The following is a 17,163-nucleotide window of genomic DNA, read 5'->3' as shown; positions in this document are numbered from 1 at the left end:
ATATTGTTTTTGCTGGAAAAATATGGAGTAAAAATTGGTCGAATCATAATGATTACTATTATTATAATATTATTATTACTATCATTATTACTGTTATTATTATCATCATTACTATTGCTATTAGTATATTACCATTGTTATTATTATAATTATTATTATTATGATTATTATTATTATTATTATTATCATTATCATTATTATTGGTGCTGTTGGTGGTGTTGTTTTCATTATCATCATCATCATCACCACCATTATCATTGTTTATCATGCATTTGGAAGAGACAGTACAGGTGTCGAGGTATATCTATTTAAGTTTAGATGATACTTTTGCTTCGATGTCATTGCGACCGACATCACAATTGTTTTGTTCATTTACAAGAAATTAATATCACTTTTGTCAATTGCTTCCTTTTGCCAGGGTGGGACAGTACAGGTGACAGATTGGACCGGGGTATATGCTCATAGTGCATATAATGAATATTTCTTCCTCAGAGCTAACTACACGGTGACTTGCCAAATTTGCTGCTTTACGAAGAATATGAACTTAGAAATAGTGTGCCCTGGTATGTTCTTCTCTGCTGATTAGTCTACAGTGGAGTGGCTTTATGGTAAGTCAGTCCGAAGTTAGCTCGCGCGCACATTATCGTTTTATAAGATGATGTTTCATTTGCCCCCCTCAATATTGGTTGGGCTCTTCACTCGTTTTCAAAGCGACATAATCCCTAAGCTTGCCCGACATAACAAGTTATGGAATTCATTAGTTATATCCCAATAACAACAACAACAATAACAAAAACAACAACAACAAAATTAACTTGGGTAGACCAGTGGGGCATTTCATGAAGCATTTTGGTCGGATATTTTTCTGACAAACTGTTACAAGCTACTGAAATCCTTGCATCTGATTGGCTGAGATCAAATTTGTCCGACAACTCTGTCTGACAAAATGCTTCATGAAATGCCCCTTCCCCCCCCCCCCCCCCCCGGGATGACCATGCAGAATGGTCCGTCAGTTGTTAACCCTTCGTGTGCCACATTGATTATCAGTCCATAGGTTTGTGTGCAAAATTTGTGCATGTTTCACTCATCGAGACAGAAAGGGTTAAGAAGCATATGTGTTATTATTATTGTGATTATTTTTGCATTGGTTGTATGTAGGGCCTATAGGCGATTTCTATTAATATTGATAATGCCAGGCTTCCTCTCATATGGATACGCTTGCAGCACCATATATTACTATAAATACACATGAAGAATCATTATACCATATATAGCTGCTTATCTCAGTGACTTTAAAATCTAGCATGCCTGTTATAACTAAATGATTAACCTATTTCTGCTCACGCGCAAAGTGGAACTCTGAACTGACGACAAAGCCAGCATTGCTTTTAACACTCTTTAGAAAGGCATTAGATCGTGTAGAACGTCTAAAGACAATTGGTCAGCTATGTAGCAAAAACTAGATAATAGTAAAGTAAAAAGAGAAAGAAGTAAAGGTGTTCAGTGTGTTCCTCCGTTTCTCTTAACACAAAAACTTGCTTTGACTTTGACTTGGATTGGTTTTGCTTTTACATGAAGGAAGCGATAAAGCAATGAATCGATGATCTACAAGCAAATAGCTCTATTCCAAAGGACTGTGTCTGACGTGTCTGACGACACAGACAACGAGTACCAAAGTGTTACTCAAAGCCATTCATCGCCATGGAAACTGGGTCTAACCAACCTGAATGGGCCCGAGTGTTCATGCGCGCACCTGGTTGTGATCTCTTTGTTCCAACCCAAGCCTTAACAAAAGACTGTGATGTCATCAATTCGGTATTGTATTGGAGTTGTATTGTAATGTTCATATTTTTCGAAACATAAGGCAGTGTATTCACAAACTGGTGGTGTTTTCCTTCAATGCATTTTTATGCATGCTACAAGATTGAATTGAATTGGACTTCACGTGTGGTATCATCAGATGCTCAAAAGCTATCATGCCTGTATTTTGTATACATAATCTGTTGGGGGGAGGCAGCTATGCATTTCTCTCAGTCAAAGCGGAAAGAGCCTGTTGCTTTGCCGTAACACACACACACACACACACACACACACACACACACACACACACAATCATAACCAATCGCGATCATTCAATACCAGACCATGATTGGCCTTGCTAATCTGAGTAGAATCAGACAAAAAAAAACAAAAAAAACAAAAAAACTCAAAATCGGACCTTATACGAGTGTTAACACATGATTGAGAAAGTGAAATTCAAATTAATCATGTAAAAGATGTATTTTTTTTTTTTTTGGGGGGGGGGTAATGAAGTTTCATCGTGTTTGTACCGTAATACTTTATAGATGAAGTGTTCCTAAACCACCTTTTCAACTCTCTCTTGTAGAGTTGCACATCTACCGTCAATATTTTTATTTAATCGAGGAGTCTGTCCTTCGTGCTTAAGTCACGTCATTCCATACTAACGATTACTAGAAATCACGTAATTCCATACTAACGATTACTAGTACATGATAATTAAGCAGCTACATAAGTATTCTGTATGACATATACGTCATTCTATATACATCACATTGATCACAATCAAAAGATCAAACGATTTGTATAATATGTGTATTTGCATAATTATGTGTTTATGTTACAAGAGAAGGAGTGTTATGTTATATATAACATTGTTGGCATTTGTGTTTGAGGGTATCACGGTATGGACTTTTTGTAAAAACCGAGTATAAAAGTCGCGTTTTCAGAACATTTTAATTCAAATTTCTAGGCAATTTAACATAGTAAAAAAAAAATCACTGCGAAGGACTATTATCATAACTTATAAAAATTTTCATTTTACTGTAAGTACGGGCAGAGGAGAGAGTCACTTTCACTTTGCCATTCGTCTGTAATGTATTCATTAAAAGTTTAAACGTGGTTGCATTGTTCGAGCAATACAAATGATTCTGATATTGCTAAAAAGCCTAGAAGAAAGGGAAAATGTAAGGCTTTCTAAAGGTATGTTTCAGGGGGCACACTCGAGGACGCGAGGCTACCATCTTACACTAAGTTTACTCATAAGTAAATATTAGTGTATAGATAATGTATGTTAATAGCGTGTATTATAATCTTCGCGAAAATTTCGCATTTTCAGTTATGAAATTGACAACTTTTAGACAAGAAAAAAAGTGCCTTTACTGTTCGTTTTGGTCTTTAAAGGGACCGTACAGTTTGGTTGACACTTAATTTAAGGTTTCAAACATTTTTGATGAGATAATGAGAAACCTCTCATGAAATATGAAAGAGCATGTAATTATATGAGGAATTCAACGTTTATTTGATGAAAATTGGTTTTGAAATGGCTGAGATACCCAAAAAAGAGCGATTCTAATAAAGTGTGGGACCCACACTTTATAACGATCGCTTTGTTTTACTTTGTTTTTGGATGTTTCTGTCATTCCAAACCCGATTTTCATCAAATAAGCTTTGAGTTCCTCTTAAAATGGTATGTTCTGTACTATATCATAAGTGTTTTCTTGGTATCTCAAAAAAAAGAAAGATAAAAGCGCAATTCTCATCTCCACCAATTAATACTGTACCATCCCTTTAAATAATTGATTAATTATTTGTTACAGAGGCACGGGGGGGGGGGGGGGGGTGGAGGCAAAAACTCGTTTTGCCCCCCCCCCCCCCCAAAAAAAAAAAAATTATATTGGGGGGGGGGGGGGCCCAAATAATTCAAATAATTAAATAATTGATTAATTTGTTACAAAGGCACGGGGGAGGGGGTGGAGGCAAAAACTCGTTTTGCTCCCCCCCCCAAAAAAAAAAATAATAATTATTATATTGCGGGGGGGGGGGGGCACGCCCCCCCCCCCTCCCCTGCTTCCGGCGCCCTTAACTCTGTTGTATATGTATAGGCTAGATCTAAAAAGATAATAAATGTCACTCAGGTTCCGTGGAGAAATGTGTACTCTGTGTGCATATGTAGGCCTACTATCATATGTATATAAAGTCAGTTTAACTCACTGTGTTGGCCTAAACACTTACTGCCCTATACTCTTACAAAGAGGGGGGGGGGGGGGGGGTAATACGGATCAGAAAAATCACTCAAATCCGACATATTGTTTTTTGCTGGAAAAATACGGAGTAAAAATTGGTCGAATCATAATTATTACTATTATTATTATATCATTATTACTATCATTATTACTGTTATTATTATCATTATTATTGCTATTAGTATATTTCCATTATTATTATTATTATTATCATTGTTATTGTTATTATTATTATTATTATTGTTATTATTATTATCATTATTATTATTATTGGTGCTGTTGGTGGTGTTGTTTTCATTATCATCATCATCATCACCACCATTATCATTGTTTATCATGCATTTGGAAGAGACAGTACAGGTGTCGAGGTATATCTAAGTTTAGATGATACTTTTGCCTTGATGTCGTTGCGACCGACATCACAATTGTTTTGTTCATTTACAAGAAATTAATATCACTTTTGTCAATTGCTTCCTTTTGCCAGGGTGGGACAGTACAGGTGACAGATTGGACCGGGGTATATGCTCATAGTGCATATAATGAATATTTCTTCCTCGGAGCCAAATACACGGTGACTTGCCAAATTTGCTGCTTTACGAAGAATATGAACTTAGAAATAGTGTGCCCTGGTATGTACTTCTCTGCTGATTAGTCTACAGTGGAGTGGCTTTATGGTAAGTCAGTCCGAAGTTAGCTCGCGCGCACATTATCGTTTTATAAGATGATGTTTCATTTGCCCCCCTCAATATTGGTTGGGCTCTTTACTCGTTTTCAAAGCGACATAATCCCTAAGCTTGCCCGACATAACAATTTATGGAATTCATTAGTTATATCCCAATAACAACAACAATAACAAAAACAACAACAACAAAATTAACTTGGGTAGACCAGTGGGGCATTTCATGAAGCATTTTGGTCGGATATTTTTCTGACAAACTGTTACAAGCTACTGAAATCCTTGCATCTGATTGGCTGAGATCAAATTTGTCTGACAACTTTGTCTGACAAAATGCTTCATGAAATGCCCCTCCCCCCCCCCCCCCGGGATGACCATGCAGAATGGTCCGTCAGTTGTTAACCCTTCGTGTGCCACATTGATTATCAGTCCATAGGTTTGTGTGCAAAATTTGTGCATGTTTCACTCATCGAGACAGAAAGGGTTAAGAAGCATATGTGTTATTATTATTGTGATTATTTTTGCATTGGTTGTATGTAGGGCCTATAGGCGATTTCTATTAATATTGATAATGCCAGGCTTCCTCTCATATGGATACGCTTGCAGCACCATATATTACTATAAATACACATGAAGAATCATTATACCATATCTGCTTATCTCAGTGACTTTAAAATCTAGCATGCCTGTTATAACAAAATGATTAACCTATTTCTGCTCACGCGCAAAGTGGATCTCTGAACTGACGACAAAGCCAGCATTGCTTTTAACACTCTTTAGAAAGGCATTAGATCGTGTAGAACGTCTAAAGACAATTGGTCAGCTATATAGCAAAAACTAGATAATAGTAAAGTAAAAAGAGAAAGAAGTAAAGGTGTTCAGTGTGTTCCTCCGTTTCTCTTAACACAAAAACTTGCTTTGACTTTGACTTGGATTGGTTTTGCTTTTACATGAAGGAAGCGATAAAGCAATGAATCGATGATCTACAAGCAAATAGCTCTATTCCAAAGGACTGTGTCTGACGTGTCTGACGACACAGACAACGAGTACCAAAGTGTTACTCAAAGCCATTCATCGCCCTGGAAACTGGGTCTAACCAACCTGAATGGGCCCGAGTGTTCATGCGCGCACCTGGTTGTAATCTCTTTGTTCCAACCCAAGCCTTAACAAAAGACTGTGATGTCATCAATTCGGTATTGTATTGGAGTTGTATTGTAATGTTTGTATTTTTCGAAACATAAGGCAGTGTATTCACAAACTGGTGGTGTTTTCCTTCAATGCATTTTTGATGCATGCTACAAGATTGAATTGAATTGGACTTCACGTGTGGTATCATCAGATGCTCAAAAGCTATCATGCCTGTATTTTGTATACATAATCTGTTGGGGGGAGGCAGCTATGCATTTCTCTCAGTCAAAGCGGAAAGAGCCTGTTGCTTTGCCGTAACACACACACACACACACACACACACACACACACACACACACACACAATCATAACCAATCGCGATCATTCAATACCAGACCATGATTGGCCTTGCTAATCTGAGTAGAATCAGACAAAAAAAAAACAAAAAAACAAAACAAAACAAAATCGGACCTTATACGAGTGTTAACACATGATTGAGAAAGTGAAATTCAAATTAATCATGTAAAAGATGTATTTTTTTTTTTGGGGGGGGGATAATGAAGTTTCATCGTGTTTGTACCGTAATACTTTATAGATGAAGTGTTCCTAAACCACCTTTTCAACTCTCTCTTGTAGAGTTGCACATCTACCGTCACTATTTTTATTTAATCGAGGAGTCTGTCCTTCGTGCTTAAGTCACGTCATTCCATACTAACGATTACTAGAAATCACGTAATTCCATACTAACGATTACTAGTACATGATAATTAAGCAGCTACATAAGTATTCTGTATGACATATACGTCATTCTATATACATCACATTGATCACAATCAAAAGATCAAACGATTTGTATAATATGTGTATTTGCATAATTATGTGTTTATGTTACAAGAGAAGGAGTGTTATGTTATATATAACATTGTTGGCATTTTTGTTTGTTTCGTATCATTTTGCCTTCTTGTACAAATCAGCATTGTTATTATGCAATGATTTTGTTTCATTTGGACATACAGTAGACAACAAAATGAAGTATAAGTGTTGGATGATTATTTGCTTTTCAGAAAAAAAAAAATAATTACCGCTGCTGATGTTGACCCCAATGGGATGTTCATGAAATGAATGGCCGTAATTTGTAGGTAAAGAGAGAATAAGTGTGCAAATTATGCAAAGAGAAATGATTAGGCGATGGCATCATCGACTCAACTAATTTTGTATACGATGGTGTGACACGCATACACACCCACACACACGCACAGTATGGAATGATGTTATTACATGAAAGCTAGTATATTATGCTATAAATTATTCGGCTCGATTCACACAGTTCTGCTTATTTATCTATATAGTCTCTCTTTTCAAAGTAAATTTGGACAGCTGATGGACATTGCGTGGACTTCACCTCATTTTTAGAGTGATCCCCACCCCCGTTACATCTGTAGATACTAATGGCGTCGAGTGTGAAAGGTGTTTCTAAAGCAAAAAGCAACAACATAGAACAACCTGTGAGATATACGGTCATGATATGATTATTGTATTTGGTGACGCTATGGTGTCTGCATTGCCGGATGTTGCGGGAACAATGTATCGTGTATAGCAGGTAGTAGGCCCTAAAATTTATATAATTCTTACTTGTGTTTGTAACAAATGAAAACTAACGAACAGGGGAAAGAGAGAGGGGTTTGGGGTTGGGAGGGCAAATAATTCCTGTTAGTTATGATCACCACCTAATATTTTGTCTCTCTTCGACAGAAACAAGTGATAATGGATTCAAGACACAACGGTACAACATCGGCTTCGAAGAACGGCTCAATAATGGCCTCAGGTTTTGTCATGACGTCTAGTACTCTCTCATCCTACGAAATTCTCCCGAACAAGAAAGCTTTCAACCTCAACGACAGAATCCAAGTTCGCATAACCGCCCGAGACACGTCGGGCCGAGTTCGCCATTCGGGCGGGGACTACTTCCGGGCCAAGCTGGTGTCAACTGACCTGATGGCCGCCTCTCGCTCTGAGGGTGAGATTGTGGACTTCAACAACGGCACGTACTTGGCGGAGTTTGTACTGCGTTGGCCAGGATCAGCATCGGTCTCAGTCATGCTCGTCCATGGAGCTGGTGCTGTGTCCATTCTGGACAGGCTTCAAAGAGAACACCCGTCCAGAGCATCTTACCTCGGCGTTTTTAAGCGTGGAACCGTGCGTGAGACCACGAAATGCAACGTCAACCACGTCTCGTCATTGGTAAAATACTTGATAAATGATGGTGGTAAATGATGATTACATATAGGACTGTATCATCTTCTGTCAAGGATATAATCTCCCTATTGTAAGCACTGCGCTCCCAGAGGTTATCTCTACTCTCATCTTTCGAGTCCTCGACTGTAACATTTAACGATCAAGAAAGGTCATCAAAGGGGTTATAAGTGCAGATGGATTCAGCTATTGCGGAATGATCCAGTGAAATACTGAATGTTTGAATTCAGTGAGAAGTTATGAATTCTCGAAAAAAAAATGGGTGATTCCACGTAATGTACGCTCAGATGAGAACGCTTTCACAATAGCTAAATACCGTGACAAGCAAGACGTTCACAAATCCAACTCTTTGAACATCATGAAAAGTACACATTCCCTACACCCATATACTGAGATCTGTTAAGGAAATCATTATACACGCTGTCTTGAGGACCTAGCTCAAGAAGTCCTACTCTTTCGAATTGTCCGATGTCATGAATAGTTGAGCTAAATAAAAAGGCATACCTGTAGTAATACTATGCCCTGTAATCTCACTCAACCTTAACTTCATTGTGTCAATGGTTTCCTTCTTTGAGATTTTTTTTGAAGTGATTACTGTGATACGTGTATATTATATATATTATATACATTTGTATCATATGATATTAATGCATGCGTCCCCAATTATGTATTTATGCTTCACGAACAAATTCCAAACATTTGACTCATGTGCTGAATTTTAACTCGTAATCATAACGCTCAAAGCCCCTCCCCCACCCCCCCCCCCCATAAAGAAGAATGTGGTCCTTCACATATCCATTGCACTTACGGAAGACTACTAAAACCTCTACATCAGTGCACCTCTTATATATAATGTTTTCCCTATCTTTTTATTCTTGAAAGGATAATGAGTGCGACTTCACAGACAGAGAATACGGGATCCCTTGGTTTTGCCAGCGACCAAAAAATCTCTCCTGTAAAGAATGGTACTGGCACAAGTCTGACAACGACAATATGTACAATGAGCAGACGAATTATCTGTCGGATGGTGAAGCCGAATTCTTCAAGGAGTATGTATATTACAGGTGGACATAGATGAACATGGACATGAATAAACATGTACATGCATTCAATATATATATAGTATAACACTCAGAAAAGAAAGAAAGTAAACACTTTTACAAGTCTATATTTCTCACAGAATTTTTGGCTAAATACCAAATGGAAGGCAATTTAATTGGCTGTCAACTTGATAAGTTAATAAAAAGGGAAATTTTAACGCATTATATAGTGAACACCTTTGTTTTTCTCTTCCAAGGCAAAAAAGTAAAATTGCAAAAGTGAACAAGTTGTCATTCATGCGTAAATGCTCTTTCCGTGTAACAATAAGAACAAAAGACAAATTTAACACAACAAAAAACGCGAATTCGGTGGCGAAAATATATATATGATCATGATCTCTATATCTTTTAAGCTCAAAAGATCAGTAAAGGCCAAAATAAAGGAAGAAAATGAAATATTTTCTGTCAATTCCAAATTCAAATGAAATGAGAGAAGAAGCAATATTAACAAAATTGGCAGGATTTTTAATTGATTTCTCACAATAGGAAAATTGCAAATTATATTTGGTTCTTGAATTTGTCTCATGAATTCTTAAAACTACTAAATTGAATGAATGAATTAAAGATGTACAGTTCTGTTCACCTAATCATTTTTTGTGCTCTTACTCCCTATGTCATTTGAAGTTTGAGTTGACAGAAAATTCTGATTTCCCTCCTTAATTTTCCCACTTTGATTTTGTTTGAGGTTAGAAAGAAATAAAGAGATTCTCTATAATTATGATTATGAAGTCATTATTATATCATGAGGGTCCTGCACTGCCCTCCCGGATTTATTATCACCACTGCAGTGACAAGGACCCTTTCAATTTAACCTCAATTCAAATAATTTTCTTTTTCCAATAACACGTTTTGTTATCGATACAGATTCAAAGAAATCAAAGCAGAAAACGTATGTGACAGCAATACACATCCAGCAAAAAAATGGGAAAACAAAAAAGAAACACTTTTTCAAGTTTATTTCTCATAAAAGAAGATTTTGATAAAAATCTGTGTATTATTACATATTAAAAGGAATTTAATTGGCTATAATCGAAGTAGGTAAATACAAACAGAAAACTTACGCATAAAGTGAACACATAGGTTTTTGGCCTCCAAAGCACAAAAGTAAAAATGACAGAAATTTACATCTTGTGCATTTGCAACTGCGCTTCAAGATAGCAATAATCATCAAAGACCAATTTAACACAATCAGAGACACGCACGTCTAAATACAAATTGGGAAACGTAAGCATGAAAATAGGAACTCTCTGTCGACTCTAGCTTCAAATGACATAAAGAGTAAGCGGCAAAGCTGATAAATTGGGCACAATTATATTTTCAGTTTTTTGATTAAGGAATTTAAGAATTCATGAAACAAATTCCAGACCCCAATATCATTTTCAATTCCCTACATTGAAATAACATTTCAAAATATATTATTTTTGTTGATATGGCTTCGTCTCTATTGTCATTTGAATTCTAATTTGACAAAAAATTCTTCATTTTCTTCCATTATTTTTAGCCTGTCTCAACCTTGGGAGTACAAAGAAATTATTATAGAGATCATGTTTTTTTTTTTTCTGATTAATTCGTTTTCATATTGTGTTAAATTTGTCTTTTGTTCTCATTGTTATCTATGCAAGAGCACTTCTGCACGTTTGTCAACTTGTTTACTTTTGCAATTTTTACTTTTGTGCCTTGGAAGAGAAAAAAATGACTCATGTATAACGTTTCCCTCTTTATTCACCAACCAGGTTTATGGGAAATTAAAATTTGATTGGCTATTAAGAAATTCAAGAAAGTTTATTTGACAAAAATTGGTTTTGATATGGGTGAGACATCGAAAAGCAAAATAAAACAAAGTGATCCTTATAAACTGTGGGTCCCATTTTTTATTAGAACCCTTTCTTTTTGGCTACATAATGGTTTTTCCTTATCTCACAAAATAATAGGAAATTATGAAGTGTCATGTCAACTAAAACTCATGCCAGCCAATTAAAGGTAGTATGAAAAAATGGAGGAAATGTGTGTGGAAGCGCAACAGTGACAATTTTCTTGAAAGGACACAAAAGAGGGAGCTTTTAGAGTGTGAAGCTTCGTCAAATTTTACCAAACAGTACTCAAGAGTCGATATGAATATACAAATGACAGAGCAGATGACATCATTACCTTACAATTGCTTTTGATCATGTAAAAAGAAAAGAAAACAAACCTGACTAAAAATGCTAATGCAGTTTTTCTGCTATAAAAGTGTAAAATATAATGTTTTTTCCTAGGTGCATAACTTCAAAATAACGGTCAGCCAGATTTAATTCTTGAGTTGATAATTTGCTCCCGCGTGACTTTTCTCTCCAAGGTGAGATTTAGTAGTGGTGCTTTTTTTTCTTCAAAAAAGGTGAAATCATTACGTAAGTCTAGCTGCTCTTGGTCTGTCGGATTACATCGAGTCAGTCAGACTTGAAACATTTTTGTTTATATCCAAAATACGGAACGCCCAAAAGAAACGTGCTGTATTGTGATGGGCGACAAAATTTATACATTTTCTAGAATAATGATGAGTGAAAATTATTAGCTGATGTGGCGTATGAATTTGATGAAGTCATCCTTGACATAGGTCTATGGTTAGAAATTCATAAAATTAAATTTCTCCGCGGCTTTTAAATTATCCTCTCTTGAAAAGTACAATATGAAATAACGTGTGCGTATATGTTTTACTTTGTGTGCACGTGTGGATTTGAGATAGAGAGAGAGAGAGAGAGAGATGGAGTGTTTGTGTGTGTTTGTTTGTGTGTGTATGTGTGTGTCCATACACTTATACAGACTGTTCTTTCTTGTATTTTGCAGACACAAGGCTCTTCTACCGTGTCGATTTTGTAAATTCACCATATCAACCCTCCAGAAAAGCGGTAAATTCATTTACACTGGATCCTCATGATCACCCCTGAAAGGCATTAAGGAAAGATTTTGACCATCGCAATTTATTCCAAATTGATTCATCATTGATCTTGATTCAAACAAGGAAACTCTAGCCCAATAACCTACAATACCACACGTATATTTATGTACTAATGTATGTTTGTCGGCCAGTTTCATTGTCTTGTTAAATGAACTAGAAGCATTCATTTTCGTCAATTTTACTCAGACATTGAAAAATCTTAATTCAAAATAAATGTTTCCCTCGTTCAAATTGAATAATTTGGAAGCCGATTTCACATTTGCGCGTTCGAATTCATTGAATGCGCATACATTTTCGCTGTGGTTATTCAACTTTGTCCCCACCTGTCGCCTCTCTTTAAGAGTATATGGACAAAAATTTCATGACCATGAAAGGAGCATTCACATTTAACCTGTACAATATCAAATAATACTTTTTAAAACGTCTACATGTAGCCCACACGCGATGATGTCAGGTACAGTGTATGTAAAATAAAGATCGCAAAGCAGTAAAACCATCGTTATTAAAATAAAGACGTTTAGTGGAGATTACAAGCACAATATGATCGTCAGATATCGAAGAAAGCCATTTGATGACATGACGAAATGAAGATTTTATTTGTTTTTAAGTTTACATAACTTGTTTAGGAAAAAAAGAGTCTCGATGTGTTATGCTGATCATGATGATGAAATTTAAGTTAAAAAAGTGAATGTCAGATTTAATGATTAGCCGCACTTCTTGTTGTTTTTTTACACTATACAAGCATAAAAAAATTGAATGCCCATTTGTGAAAATCGTTTGCTCATAAACGAAATTTAAAGTGCTCTTAAGTGCTCAAAAACGAATTTAAAATCATTAAACCAAAGTCATTGCACAGTCATTCAAACATTCGAATTCCCCTCATAATTCAAGAGGAAATCATTCGTTCATGTTGACCAACAACATGATGACCGTTGATGCCAATACATAACTCTAAACGTTGCTAAACGTTGTTAAAAGATTATTTTTCATCAGCCTGCTCATGAAATAAAACTAACCTTATCATCCGTTTACCATTGTAGTTGAGAACTGTGACACACCCCGTGTACTGCATTTCGACAATAAGATGTTATGTATGTTTTAGACATGACATGTTTCATTCAATAAGATACCAAGAGGTGTGTCACGGCACATTTTGGTAACTGCACATTTTGGTAATTTACCAAAATGTGCCGATAGTGCACCTATACCTGACGGGATCAACTGTTACCAAAATGTACAGTTAAACGTGGATTTGCCTGCACATTTTGGACAATCTGCACATTTTGGTAACTAAACTAAAAACCCATGGATGGGCTTGAGATTTATAATACCGTCAAGGAGTTAAGGTGATATGGTCCTGCAGTAAAGACAGGCAAGACACTTATTTAGCTCACCCGAGTTGAAGGCTCAAGCAAGATATTGCAATTGCTTTTCGTGCGGGTATGCTGTGTGACCTGCGTGCCAGGTGCGTGGGGCTGACAACTCAGTGAAGGAATTCCTCTGAAGGAATGGCAGAAGTACCACAGAATGTCATTAATTTGGCCTCATACGGGGATAGCGAAATACATGCGTGGGAGTTGCCTGCGAGGTGCTGCCGCTATTTAAGGGCCTCCTACTGGCGTTCTGCGTGTACCTCTGCGGGCAATTCCTATGACCCACCCGGAAAAGATGTGGTCATGCTGTAAACTTAGCTACGGGTAAATCGGACTTACGTGCGCACCTCCGGGCAAATACAGGCGAGATACGCGCTAGGTACTGTCAGGTGCGGACCAACTGCGGAGAGCTCCGGGTGGCAAATTTGCTTCCCCGCAAGTCAAACTTCCCCTGATACGGTATGACAAGGCCTTGAGCATGTTCAAAATATGTTCCGAGTGAGTTGCAGGGGTACACGCAGAACACCAGTAGGAGACCCTTACCGGCAGCACCTTGCAGACAACTCCAACGCATGTACTTCCAAGTACCCGTAAGTACTCGTCACAGAAAACGGATCAGTTTCAAAGTTCCCACGCCGGTCAAACGGAAAAAAAACGCAAGTAGAAGGTAAGTAGCGCGCGTTTAGCAAATAAGACACAAGTGCAAAACTCGTAAACATTCTTGTCCGCCCGCAGAAAATTTTCCTGCGTGCTGAAAAATCCCTACTCGCAACAAGCCCGCGTAGCTTGCACGGAAAGGTGTGACACGGCCTGTCTTTCCTGGCAAGCCTTGCGTGCGACTTGCGAAGAATAATTTTTGCTACCCGGAGGTCCCCGCAAATGACCTGCACGTAACAGTACCTAGCACGTATCTCACCCGTAGTCACCCGGAGGTGCGCACGCAAATCCTTTTTACCCGTAACCATGTAAAGGCCTTGTCACACCTTTCCGGGCTAGCTACGCGGGCTTGTTGCGTGTAAGGATTTTCCAGCATACCACAGCATTTCCAGGATTTGGGCGAGTTGTGCATGTATCTTACTTGCTGGATGCTTGCTACTTATGTTCTTCTTGCGGGTATTCTGTGTGACCTGCGTGCCAGGCTCGTGGGGGCTGACAACTCAGAAATTCATCTGAAGGAATGGCAGAAGTCCAACAGAAATAACAGAATGTTATTATCTTGGCCGCGCTGACCGCATACGGGGACTGCGAAGTACCTACGTGGGAGTTGCTTGCGAGGTGCTGCTCAAAACTTGGCTGCGGCTAAATCGGACTTGCGTGCGCAGCTCCGGGGAACTACGGGCGAGATAATTTTCCTGCGTGTTGGAAAAACCTTACTTGCAACAAGCCCGCGTAACTTGCCCGGAGAGGTGTGACACGACCTTCAGGCTGCCGAACTCATTCGGTGGGGACAAAAACCAACTGCACTTACAATTTGTTTTTGTGATGATTGTGGAGGAGCAAAAAGTTACCAAAATGTGCCGTCAATGTCCTGCACATTTTGTTAAATTTACCAAAATGTGCAGTTACAAAAATGTGCAATTTACCAAAATGTGCCGTAACAAGGTGCCCAAATCATAAGTTTGGAGACAGACGTGTTTCAGTTTAATAGAAATATTTAACTCTTGCCAACAGTTCATTGCACCTCAGGTTCTGACGTTACTACTTATTCGTAGTAAAATTATTTAATCAACGTTATGTTGAACGCCTTTATTTATGGGCAATAAAGACATGAAGGAAAAAAAAAGATTTGATCTTCAAGCATGAATTAATGATGGAAAATTTTAGTAGACGTACATACAATGCAAATCTAAAACCGGTCTGAAGAAATACTGACTGGGAAATGTCGAGATTTTTATGAAACTTGTGCAGAGTATTCGAGAAATGTTAAGGGCAAAACTATCTAATTGCGTTGGTGATAAAGTGTGTCCTATACATATACACATAGCTCTATGGCGATGCTACTAAAGACAGAAGTGTTGCACTTGAAAGAATACTTCAATTTCTAGTAACGACACAAGACACGTTTGCTATAAACTGTTCGTTTTTATCACACCAGTGAAGTCGAGAAGTTCAACATAGTCACCAGTTTATGACTCAAATAAATTTCATCGAAAATCATTCATAATGAAGTGAATACCATATTCACCGTAACAAACTGCAAATCAAAGAGAAAAAAAAAACCAACTTGTCAGAATGTTCTACCCCTTCTATATGACTTAGACCATTTTGAGTTGTCATCATCGATCATTGTCATTGCTGATGTTGTTGTTTGACATGATCCCTCTCTTTCTATATCTTTCATGCAACAAACCATGCAGTTAAACCAGACAAGCACGGAAGGTTGCCATGGCAACAGGCCTGGAACGGTCTTCCAAAGTGCGTACCCGCTGGAGTCAGAAAGTTTGAAAACTCCAGTGCAGGATATTACTACAGGGACAAATGGTTTTCAAACAGGTGCCGAAATTGCGATTTCACGCAAAAGGAGGCAGAGAATTGTCTCCGTAACAAGAGCGTTTTGCTGATTGGAGACTCAACAAGTCGCATCCTGATCGAGTATCTCACGTCCGCATTGAAGGGAGAAACGGATAAGGTTCCGAACTGCATAACGCACATGACGAGAAGAGATCTGAATGCCAGCGTATACTTCAAGTTTCATGGTTTACCTACTCGTGGCACTAACGGCGGCCCCAAGAAGTGTACTTCTGAGCATGTGGCAACTGTGTTGGATCACCTAAACTTTGTTCCAGACGTTTTCATGCTGTCAGTCACCAGTCACTTTTCCGTACACTCTTTTGACTTCTTTAGGGAAAGAATGCGAGTGATTCGAAAGAGTGTAGAGAGGCTACATCAGCGTCACCCAAACGTTCTTTTCTTACTGAAGAGTGCAAACACAAGGGAGTTTAGCAAATTGTCCCACATTTTGTCCAACAGTGAATGGTATATCAACACAATGGACAGAATTGTTCGAGAGACGTTTGCGGATTATCCAAATGTTGGGTTCATAGACACGTGGGATATGACTGCGGCTCAGTTACATAAAGATCAAATTCACCCTGTAAAAGAAGTCACACGCAATGTTGTGAATATGCTTTTATCGTATGTGTGCCCAACGTAGCCCATGACCATTGATGTTTTACGAAAAAAAGTACTTTATAATCTATTGAAATTGATTCTTGGTTCGAGTTGTTTATTGCAACTGATTGACACACCGCCCTACAACGACATAAATAAGCATAATAATGATAATTTTCCCTTGTCTTTATGACATGTCATTATGTTCAATGCATTGTTGTAACGGTTTTGTGACATTATCTGCATATACCAACATTTCATTGTATTCCTAATTATTTGTTGAAATGATATAAATCAACTTGGACTTGAACTTGAAGCATCGAATTAAAGATAATATAAAGTTTCGGTACCTCAAAAGTTTCCCTGAGTTTCCTTGCCTTAGTTTGTGTTTCAGGTTAAAGTACCTTTCATATAACTAACACCGTGAGACTTACTCGCCCCAAAGTGCTCTCATGTCTTAGTAATCATGCAATAATGGTTTCGTACAATACGTGTATATTGATTCTCGCGGTACAGCGTCGAGTCAAACTAACGGCTCGTTCAA

At 37.8% G+C, this 17,163-nt stretch overlaps 1 protein-coding gene across 1 annotated transcript in view; it reads left to right on the top strand.

The window, feature by feature from the left end:
• Positions 1-16,840, top strand: part of LOC139718967 (NXPE family member 3-like) — a 31,785-nt gene extending 14,945 nt beyond the window's left edge. Inside the window, exons 2-5 of the mRNA XM_071630412.1 lie at positions 7,600-8,088; positions 8,983-9,149; positions 12,024-12,085; positions 15,866-16,840. Of these exons, the coding sequence (XP_071486513.1) occupies positions 7,600-8,088; positions 8,983-9,149; positions 12,024-12,085; positions 15,866-16,662 (1,515 nt within the window). The 3' untranslated portion in view covers positions 16,663-16,840. The remainder of the gene's footprint in view (positions 1-7,599; positions 8,089-8,982; positions 9,150-12,023; positions 12,086-15,865) is intronic.
• Positions 16,841-17,163: the final 323 nt, after the last annotated feature.

The sequence above is a fragment of the Diadema antillarum genome, unplaced genomic scaffold (genome assembly GCF_040938485.1).
Source record: "Diadema antillarum isolate AM-2024a unplaced genomic scaffold, OU_Dant_1.0 scf00000103, whole genome shotgun sequence".
In the NCBI taxonomy this organism is placed as follows: Eukaryota; Metazoa; Echinodermata; class Echinoidea; order Diadematoida; family Diadematidae; genus Diadema; species Diadema antillarum.
The sequence above is the reverse complement of the archived record's forward strand: the minus strand, read 5'-3'. Positions and strand labels throughout refer to the sequence as shown.